The 11,069-nt window shown below is 40.7% G+C and overlaps 1 protein-coding gene across 2 annotated transcripts in view; it reads left to right on the forward strand.

Moving 5' to 3' along the window:
- Positions 1 to 10,183, forward strand: part of LOC138785812 (uncharacterized protein KIAA1958-like) — a 140,312-nt gene extending 130,129 nt beyond the window's left edge. Inside the window, exons 4-5 of one of the 2 annotated variants that reach the window (XM_069962170.1) lie at positions 4,759 to 4,954; positions 6,312 to 10,183. In XM_069962170.1, the coding sequence (XP_069818271.1) occupies positions 4,759 to 4,954; positions 6,312 to 7,115 (1,000 nt within the window). In that variant the 3' untranslated portion in view covers positions 7,116 to 10,183. The remainder of the gene's footprint in view (positions 1 to 4,758; positions 4,955 to 6,311) is intronic. The other variant, XM_069962169.1, reaches the window with a different exon arrangement.
- Positions 10,184 to 11,069: the final 886 nt, after the last annotated feature.

Raw genomic sequence — 11,069 nt, forward strand, 5'->3', positions numbered from 1 at the left:
CCTGGAAACAGGTGTAAACCAGGCAAGGTGTAGATTTTTGGGCAATGCCTGCAGGGCTGGACATTGATCAATGTCCCCTCTAGACACTAGACATCTGGACTGGTCCAGGCCGTAACTTGTCACAGCTCTCTGCCTGTCAGAGTGGTCTGCGAGGATGAATGACAGGCAAAGAGGCCTGTTACAGGTATTTTGCCACTTTTTTTAATACATATAATGGTTGCGTTGTGACTGTGCTTTTGAGTTTTGAAAACAAACATTTTCATATGGTAAAGCAGATGAAACATAATCTGTAATAGACTTTATTAAGTCTGTTAAAGTCTACGGGCACCCTGCGGGTTTGCCTCAGTATACTTTGGAATACTTTTCTGAAGGTATTCCAATGTATACTGGCAATGTAGCACAAAAATGTTATGTGAGTAGAGCCTTAATGGTAAATGGCTTCAGTAATTGGCACAGCCATTGAGATTTCACAAGAAAACAACATATAAACACAACTTAGTAAATGTCATTGTTTTAACATTAAGGCTATGTTCCCACTTCGTCTTGTTATGATCATAGCCATAAATAATGACCATGATCATTATTCGCGGCTGTGATTATAACAAGGCGTCCATCTTTTCCTGTTATGTTCCAGAAGTGGGAATATAGCCTAATACTGCCTTTTTGTTGTCTGGTGTGAGAAGCCATTTGTCTGGGCCTCAGCCTCTTAAAGCGACTCTGTACCCACAATCTGCCCCCTCCTAACCGCTTGTACCTTATTATAGCTGCTTTTAATCGAAGATCTGTCCTGGGGTCCGTTCGGCAGGTGATGCAGTTATTGTCCTAAAAAACAACTATTATAGGGTACCTAAGATGACAGCGTCGTGGAGCCCCGGATACTTACTCTTTCCTGCAAGTCCCGCTCCTGGACACGGTCCTGGGACGGAGATATCACCGTCGGAAGCCGTGCGCGCGCTCGGCAGAGATGAGTCCGATGCCCATAGAGAATGACTGCTCCTGTCATTCTCTATGAGCATCAGACTCAACTCATGTACCCAGGGCAGGTTTTTTCTATTCATCACTTGTCTGAACACTGCACAGGTGCCTTAACGTTCCTTATGATTAAGAGGGTGGGGAGGAGGGTGGGTGCAAGTCTAATGCACACACACTCTAGGCCCCGCCAATTTCCCATAGGGCTGCAAGATTAAAAGTTGTTTTTTAGGACAATAACTGCATCAACTGCCGAGCAGACCCTAGGACAGATCTTGGATTCAAAGCAGCTATAAGAAGGTACAAGAGGTTTGTGGGGGGAAGATTGTGGGTACAGAGTTGCTTTACCATTACCTACAATACACTGTATAACAGGCTGGTACTTGTGACAAACTAAGGACAGGGACACATAGAATACTGACAAGAGCCATGAGACAAGAAATAATCTCAGTCACAGACTTTGTGAGCATTAGTGCTCAAAAGCGGCTTATATCTATATAGTTTACACAATGGCAAAATGATAAAAATATTATGGGTTTGGTTTAACTAGCTCTTGAGACACCATTTGGCAGCTTTCCGGCAGGGGGAAATAATCTCTCAAAAAGTTCACATTCTTGGCACATTTCATTTGTTTTGTCTCACAGGATGTTAATTTACTATACATGAATGCATACGCTATGGAACTGTTTCTATTATATCCATCCTTTTCTATGAGATATGCTTATAGCAAGTGTGTGATGTAGCAGTGCACATACTTAACCGCCACTCACAGAGACAAGGGATAATTTATAAGTATCTGATCATTGGGGTACGCCCCCCCCCTGATCAGTTACTTATCTGTTCTATAAATATATGATAATCTTGGGATAACGGGAGTGCCACAGAACAATGAGGGGTTAATTTATTATTCCTGTGCCTAGTCTACACACAAAACTGTGACTTTTTGCCAATCTATGCCCTTGTTTGTTGAGCGGGAATGGGTAGGTGTGGCCTCCTCCTTTGTCCAGTTCACAGTGATTTATGCCAGCTTGCAGCATAGTTTTCTGAAACTGCCACGTGGCAGCCCTAGATTCCTTGATTTTTAGAAAGGTGTGTGCCTGGCAAATCTGGTGTGGGACATGGGGGCATACAGAAAAAAGTTTATGATAAATCTCCCAATGTTTTCAGATGAACACATTACACTGGGGAGTGGGTAATTGCCACTGGATTACCATGGACTAATAGATGCACTGCTGCACTACCATAGTGCAGGCCTTAATCATGTCTAGTTGTTGTCTTGTCTCCTGATGGGGTATTTAGCGTCCCACGTACTCATCACATGTATGGGTAATAGGACTTTCACTCTGAAGATTTTAGCTAGCTTTACAATTGCATTACATATGTTTCAAGTTAGAGTTTCCTCCTAGTTGCTCAACCATAGTCTCTCTATATTACTGTATATGCTTTATGTCTCAGGTAAGTACATCTTCTGGTACACTGCATTTTTGCCATAGCACAGTGCTGTCCCACTGTTGCACTAAGGCCTCAGGAAGTAGATACTACCTCACTAAATGGGTGGCACAATATTCCAATAAACCAGCAAAAATGTCACCAGCTCAGACCCTTTTATTAATGGCGCCCCATGTATCGTGGTCTCCATGCTCTTGAGAGTCATAGGTCAACAGCTGGTAAACCTGAATCACAATCGGTAAGCTCCAGCACCAAGATCCCATAAAATATGTTCTTTATTGAAGGTACTTTACAAACTGCATGTTACATCAGAATAGGTCCTTTGTTTTATCTCTTGATCACAGCATATCCGCATACTGTCAAATACCTGCCCGCTTGATTGACACCTGGAAGCTGAGCTCTAAGCAGGCTCAGGTGTGAAAGGGGGTAGTAAGTAGGTGTTACAGCTTGCTGCACTTTAGGAGCTCAGGAAAGCCTGTTTGCCATTTTGTACCATGTTTTGATGTTCTGGATGCACATATAAATATATGAAAGGTATTATGTGCCTCCATGACCTAACAGCTAGCTAACCGTGTCAGCAGTTTGGAACGTGAATTGCAGCTGATATGCTCCCTTTAATGCACAACAGTAGCTGTGGACTGTAATATTTATACTGGGCCTTTGACCTTGTAACTGGCCTTAACAGAGTGTACTTTATTGTGCTGAGAGCCATCGCATAATTTTTCAGGACACATTCTTAAAGGGAACCTGTGACCCCTCGTGCCGGGGTGAAGGCCGCCCGACCCACCCCTCCGGGATGGAGATATCCTTGTCGGAAGCCAGGCGCGAGCTGCAGAGATGAGTTCAATGCCCATAGAAAATTAATGGAGCCGTCGTTCTCTATGGGCGTCGGACTCATCTCTGCAGCGCGCACCTGGCTTCCAACAAGGATATCTCCGTCCCGGGACCGGCTCTAGGAGCGGGACTTTGCGAGATGGGGTAAGTATCCGGGGCTCTAGCGGGAGTCAGGCGGCCTTCACCCCGGCACAGGGGGTGACTGGTTTGCTACATGGTATTTTTTCTCCGGTTTTGTCATTCTTTTTTTATTCCTATGCTGGAATAACTGCTAAAAGAAACAATACAACTACATGTCTCATCAATAATACAATATGGATATTTAAGTCAATAAATAGTCCTTTTTAATTTCCTCCAACTTGTAGTATCAAATGTGTCACAATCAGGTCTAGTGTAAAAGAAATCCTAATCAGGAGCTAAGGGCCCTATTACACAAAGAAATCTGCCCGGTCAGACTGATTCAGCAGAATATCGGTCCAGGACAACAGTCACCAAGGAGCCGATCATTAGCTCATTGTTGTAATTTAAACCTGCTAAAAAATCATCAGCCGCTGGGTGCACATCTCTATGTGTAATGGTGCGCTTCTGACGGTTGACGACAGTGTAATAATAAAAATAAAGTTCATACTTATTCATACCTATTCTCCCCCATTGTCCGACGCTTTTGGCCCAGTCTCTTCAGTGACAGGCTGCTCAGCAAATCACTGGCCGTGGTGGTGTCTTGTCTCGGCCAGTGACTGGCTGAGTGGCCTGTCACTCACTGAAGAGACTGGACCAGAGGCTACAGCTTTGAGCAGGACACGGGGGGGGGGGGGCATTGATAAGTATGAACTTAATTATTTTTTATGAAAAAAGCAAGGGCTGCACAATTATGGAGACATATTTGGGCCTTGTAATTATTTTTTGTATTATATTTTCTATTGAGATACACTTTGATTCCAACTTAAAAGGTTTTCCAGGATTAGAAAAGCTTAGCTACTTTCTTGGAAAAACAACACCACACGGATCTACAGGTTGCATGTAGTGTTGCAATACAGCTTCATTCACTATAATAGAACTGAGCTGCAAATCTACACCCAAACTAGAGAAAAGGGCCATGCTGTTTCTGAAAGAAAGTGGCCAAGTTTTTGTAAGCCTGGATAACCCACTTTATATATTACATAGTGCTGTCTGCAGTACCATTTTTTACATCAAAATGATAGAACTTGGTAGACCCAGTTACAAATCAGTAAGGTCCATTGGGCATCAGTGGGTTCTGTCTTGTCACAGTTTGGTCAGAGCTTTACAGTTTTTTTTACCCCTATGTCAGAATAAAAAACAGCATTCACTCAGATGTGTATGCAGCCTACGTTGTGTTATGCTTTTGAAAATACACAAATTGTGTAAAATGCTCTTCTGGTATGTACTAATAACTTTGTAGATATTGATGGTCATATTATTTACAGTTATATTTCCATGGCCAATAAAACCATATTAAATAACTATTGGTTTACATGTATGATACAGTGATTTTTGTTTATTATTTGCAGCATACTCAACCAAACTCAACAGGTTCCCTATGTTTCATTTTCACGATGACCTGAAAGATCTCTGTATCAGCGCTGTCAGCTCAAACACAACCAAAGCTACTCTGTATGCGTTAAATGTCTGGAGGTACTGGTGTATGACCAGGGGACTCAAAGACTGTATGGATTTTACTAAGGTGAGTTTACACAGGTGGCGCCACCAACACAAAATGTTTAAAGCATTTTCTAAACAGCTTGGCAATAAATGAAGGCTTATCATAGGCGCTGGTATGACATTCTTGTACATCTAGAGGACCATAGACAGGGATTATTAAGTGTAACAGCAATCACGCTATAAAACTCTAAAGGCCTTTTTACATTGGATTATTGGCTGAATATACTTTCTAGGGACCACTCGTTCCCATTGAGTGGTCTGTATAAAAGTGCCAGCTATCAGTGGCTTAAAGCATCTTTCATGCCTGCATTAAAATCATTATTATTGGCCGAACATCGGAGCGTATGTTCAGCCAACAGTGATGAAATTCATAGGCCACAAGAACAATCCAGTGATCATTCATGTGGCCAGGCCTGCAACTGATTGAGCAGTGTAAAAGCTCATTAAACATGCGCCAATCTTGTTGATCAGTGCTTGTTATTGTGCAAAAGGAGCTTAAGCCATGCTGTTGAAATGGTTGAAGAGCTGTATAAGATAAATAGCCTGGAGTTTTAGCAGTTGTAGCTTAGGGACTGCCCAGAGGGCCGTATGTAAATTTATGAAAAAATTGCCCCTCCAGCATAAGGATAATGGCAACTACCTTTATAGGAGTTTCTCTTCGTCTGAATCAACGAAGAATGGTATTTATTCACCATACATAATGAGAAGGAGAAAACATGTTGCAGAGGTAGCCCCACATTATCTACAGTAGCTAGTAAAATAAGATAGAAGATAAGATGTTTCATGTATAGTCAGTAAAATGTGTGACAAACATGATATATTCTTTGCATTATTTTTCATCGTTAATCTGCAGATTTCTAGTTAGAATTGTTGTCAGGCCAATCTACATGTAATAAAGACATTCTATTGGAGGGAGAGTCTATAAGCCGACTACCCACTGCAACCTAAAAAAAAAACTTTCTCTGATAGAACTGTACCAATATTCCCATACTACAAGTGTACTTTTAATTGTTTTAATTGTAACTTAGCAGAAAAATTGTTATACAAGAATGCCACCAGGGTTGTGGTTTATAATAAGTATTGTTCCTTCAGAAAATTAGCTATGGTGGAGCAAGTGTTTTGATTTTTTTTTTTCCATACACTAGCCCTTAGCTTTTTATGACTGATTGATCTCTTGCCTTCTGTACAGACCAGTATAATTCCATGTTTGATTAGCCAGTCAGTAATGTTCAGTGTCTGTCCACAGCTCCATACACTCCATCTGCTTAGGTTGCCTTGTTTATACTGCTGCGTTTTTTTAGTCTTTAAGTAACCACCAAGGTTTTGTAAGAATTCTCATTTGTGATAACTACAGCATCTGTCCGTGCTTTATATTTAAGGTCCCTGCAGTCAAACTAAATGAGCTTCTGGAAGATTTCTATGTGACCGTGAAAAAAACAGACGGATCAGATTTTTTGGCTACATCTCTCCATGCAATACGCAGAGGCTTAGACCGCATTCTGAAGAATGCTGGAGCAGGCTTCTCTATCACCAGCAGTGTCTTCAATTCCTCCTCACAGAAACTCAAGGAAAAACTGAGAATGCTCAACAAAGCTGGAATGTCAGGCTCCCGGTCACGCAATATTGTCTACTTTACTCTAGCAGATGAAGAGGAAATGTGGAGAATTGGCTGTCTAGGTGATGATGGGCCTGTGCCACTGCTGTCCTCAGTGGTCAAATACAATAGTCAGTTTCTAAACATGCGGACTTTGCAGGAACATGCAGATCTAATGTATGGTGACATAGAATTGCTGAAGGATGGGAATAATCAACCTTTCTTTGCTAGAACAGACAGTGTTAAAAGAGACAAACAAGCCAACCCTAATAAAATGTGCTATGGACAGATTTACCATGAACATTCTAAAGGACACAGACGGTGTCCTTACTGTCTTCTGTACAAGTACATGTACACTCATCGTCCGCCATCTCAGATGGAAGCAAATTCACCATTTTATCTGACTGCACGAAAAGAGGTCAGTGGAATGGAAAAGGTTTGGTATGAAGAACAGAGGATGGGGCTTCGATCGCTACGTGGAGTTGTCCCAAAGCTGGCAAAACGTGTGAAGTTAGAGCAATGTGACAATTACACATTTGTTTCATTTACACAAACATTTAGAAAGTTTGGTCCTGTTAACAACTATTGAGAATTTTACTAGACACTAAATTGCTTGCACAATGCTGACCAGCAAGAATTCCTAAGGAACATGCCAAAATGGAGTCTTTGACCTGGAGCCTGACATACATTTTGTCATACAAGTTGTTTTTATTGTTATTGTCTGAATTACATTGAGGCGAATCCATGTGGTGATCGGTGTTCATTTCTCAAGCATGTTAAAGCAGTTCTGTTATTTTTTCTAGACTTTTGACATGTCAAAATTTAGACAGCAGTGGGTTTCAATCCTAAAACTTGTGGCAATCACTAGTCATAATCAGCCAGCCACAAGATCCAACTCATTTGCTTCATTAGGCCATGTTCACACAACATATATTTTGTATAAATCACGGCCGTATGTGCATGAATGGAATCCCTGACGAAGTGTATACACATAGTATAACTGACTGCACGAAAAACTGACATGTCTGTTCTGTGTGGCTGCTATTAATTAAATAGCAGCCGCACAGAACATGTCAGTTCACACAATGGAGGGTGCGGCTCCGGCCGCACTCTCCATTGTGTGCAGCGGTGAATTGGGATGCGCGCGCACACTGATGCGCCCGCATCCCAGTTAAACAGAAATTAAGATCACAGGTCATCTGGCCAGGTCACAGAACGGCCAGAGTTTCACATTGTTTCACATTGTCACATAGTGTTTGAAGCAAATTAGTTGGATCTTGTGGCCAACCCAGGGAGTAGAGCATGTTAGGGCCCTATTCCACGGGATCGTTCACATAATCGTTAACGATAAACGATTTCAAATGTGACAGCTATTGCAAACGGACTGAAATCGTTCATCCATTTACATGGAACGATAATCGTTACTTATGATCGTTCTTGCGGTTGTCTTGTGGTCGCTATTGCATTCGTTGCTACTGCGAACGACGGAATGACGTCTTATTCAATGCGAACGAGCAACAATAAAAATAGGTCCAGGTCTTATTAAGCAATCAACGATTTCTCGTTCGTCTATAATCGTTAACTGCTATTCAACCGAATGATTATCGTTTAGATCCAAACAATGTAACGATAATTCGAACAATAATCGTCCCGTGGAATAAGGCCCTTACTGTGTGCTTCAATTGCTTGTAACTAGTAATTGCAGTGTATCTTGGGACCAAGAGCCCTATTCCACGGGACTATTATCATTAAATTAAATTCGCAGTAGCAACAAACATAATAGCGATGACAAGACGACCGCAAGAACGATCATAAGTAACGATTATCGTTCCATGTAATTGGGTGAAATCGTTTATCGTTAACGATTATGCGAACTATAATCGTCCCGTGGAATAGGGCCCTAAGACCTAATGCAATCTAAACTTTTGACATGTCAGAAGTTTAGATAAATGACTGTACCACTTTGATTTAAAAATAGTGCCTTTTAGCATCTACAAGAAGACCACAAAATATGGAGGTATAAAATGTATCACAATAGCACAACTTTTCAGAGTTGCCGTTTAAAGGGAACTCGTCACCATGAAAATGCTACCTAAGCTGTCAACATCATGTTATAGAGCAGAAGAAGCTGAGCAGATTGATATATAACTTTATGGGAAAAGATCCAGCATAACTTAGAATTTATTTATTTGAAATCTCTGATGTTTCCATGCTAAAGAGTCCAGCCCATTGAGTGACACCGCTCACTGGACTCTTTAACCCAGAATAAGCAGGGTCTTCACTCTACAAGTTATGCTGAATATTTTCCCACAAAGATATATATCAATCTGCTCAGTTCTTCCTGCTCTCTAACCTGATGGCAGTAGGTAAGATAGCACTGCCTTGGTCACAGGTTAACTTTAAGTAAAATAAATATTTGTTACACAATTTTTCACAGATATTCACATTATTCGGTCTGTTAGGTATTGTTATTAATAAAATGGTTACGAAAAATGCCACAGAAAACATAAGCAGCAGAAATATTAACATGATGCTCATTCTGTTGCAGATTTGTCTTGGATTTTCACAGAATATTTCACCACTTTCAGTGTAGTAGGAGTTTAGTGGTAAAATTATGATTTTGCTATAAGTTAAACATGGACATTGCGGGTGAAATCCACAGCATATTACAGTATAATACATGTGGATAAAATTTTGCTAATCTGCTGGCTAAAGAAATTTTCAGTCACAAGCTTCTTGCAAATTCTAAAATTCTCAGTGAATCTAAGTTAAATCCATTTGAGTTACAACATTGGCAAAAATGTAGAATCAGTACACTTGAATATGTTCACCTGTTTACTTTGCAAATACACATAAAGGGGGGCATTTATCAAGACTGGCGTAGAGACTGGCGCCAGTCTTAAATAAAGCTCTGCCCCATTTACCCGGCCAGATTTACTGAGAGATGTACGCTCCTAGTAAAGCTGTTGGGATCAGCGCCTTTTGCAGGGCTGCAGAGAAATCTACATGCGCCCTAGAGCAGGTATAGATTTCTGCATGGTTTATACCTGCTTCCAATGTTGAGGCAATGTTCACAAAATGTCTCTTTTTGGTGAAAAAAAAAACGGCCATTTTTTTTTATTATGACGCCCACAAATAATCTGTTATTTTGCCTAAAAAGACATTGTAGGAACCTAGCCTAAATGTTGCATTACCATATATGTAGGAGCACAAAAGGATCCCTTGTAGGACAATAAAGGGGTACCACAGTAGATAGCACCAGTTAGAGTAGCTTTTAACTTATAGCTATATATTAATGTTCCTTTTTTTTTGTTTCAGAAAATTGCATTTTCAATGTTTTTCTTACCCACTGTGATATACTGAAAAAAAAAAAAACTTAGTCTTCTATTTGTAGACATTATAGCTTTACCTTCATTGAAAAGTCTGGACAGTGTGAATGTGCTGGATTTAACCTTATAAAATAATGAAAGGTTGCAAGAAGTGCCTCAGTTTTGTGTAAATATCCTGATAATAATATTATGGTGTGAACTGTTATCCGTCTCGTCTTATGTCTGGAGAAGAATCGGTTTTCCGTGCATTGTACACTGGATCTGCACCCACTGCTGAAGGTTTAATACATACAATGTTCAAGATAATAAAATGTGTGCTGTCTCTGTGCTCTGGACTCCGTTTTCTTACTGTCCTGGACTTAATCATTTAAACTTAACACAACTAGAAAGGTAAAATGGACATTTTTTTCAGATGTCTTCAACTGTACCAGTAGCAGTAAATGTACTAATAAACTTGGTAGTGTCTGAAGTATATATGTTTATGACTCGAGTAACAGTTAGCATTTAAGGGCCTTTTACACAGGTAGATTATTGGCCAGAAGCATCGCTAGGAACTCTCCTGCGACCTTTAATCAGCCCATGTAAAAGTGACAGCGATCAGCCCGATTATCAGCTGATGATCTTTCTAGAACCTTAGAGCTAACTATATCTTCACGCCCCGCATCCACCTGCTGTCAGTCATACCGAAGGAGGTGGCAGTCTGAAGACACAGCCAGAGGAACAGAGAACCAAATGCCAGATCACAAGCGTCGTGGTAAGTATAGACTGCTTGTGGTATGGAAACTGACAGTGTGTATGTGTGTATATATATATATATATATATATATATATATATCCTTTGTAATGCAGGGAGGGTGAATCTGAGGTTGTGTTGCAGATGAACTCACTGTGATTAATCCTCCCAGCATTATAGAGTTGCAGACAGGGACTTGTTTACATGAGCCATCACAGACGGGAGGAGGGGGAGATGGGGAGAAAAGCTCACACAGTTCAGCAAAAAGCAGCTCAGAACTAGGGGAAAGAGACTGAATAAATAATTGGTGAATAACATAGAATGAGCAACAACGTATGAAAATTTATGTTTGAGTGGAATAACCCTTTAAAAAAGGGTGTGAGGATGTCAAAGGTGAACAGCCAGGCCGCCCAGCCACATCAATAACTGTTGAAAGTAAATTTTTTTACTAGTTTAAACAAACCATTTACTCAGTATGGAA

The sequence above is a fragment of the Dendropsophus ebraccatus genome, chromosome 3 (genome assembly GCF_027789765.1).
Source record: "Dendropsophus ebraccatus isolate aDenEbr1 chromosome 3, aDenEbr1.pat, whole genome shotgun sequence".
Classification (NCBI taxonomy): domain Eukaryota; kingdom Metazoa; phylum Chordata; class Amphibia; order Anura; family Hylidae; genus Dendropsophus; species Dendropsophus ebraccatus.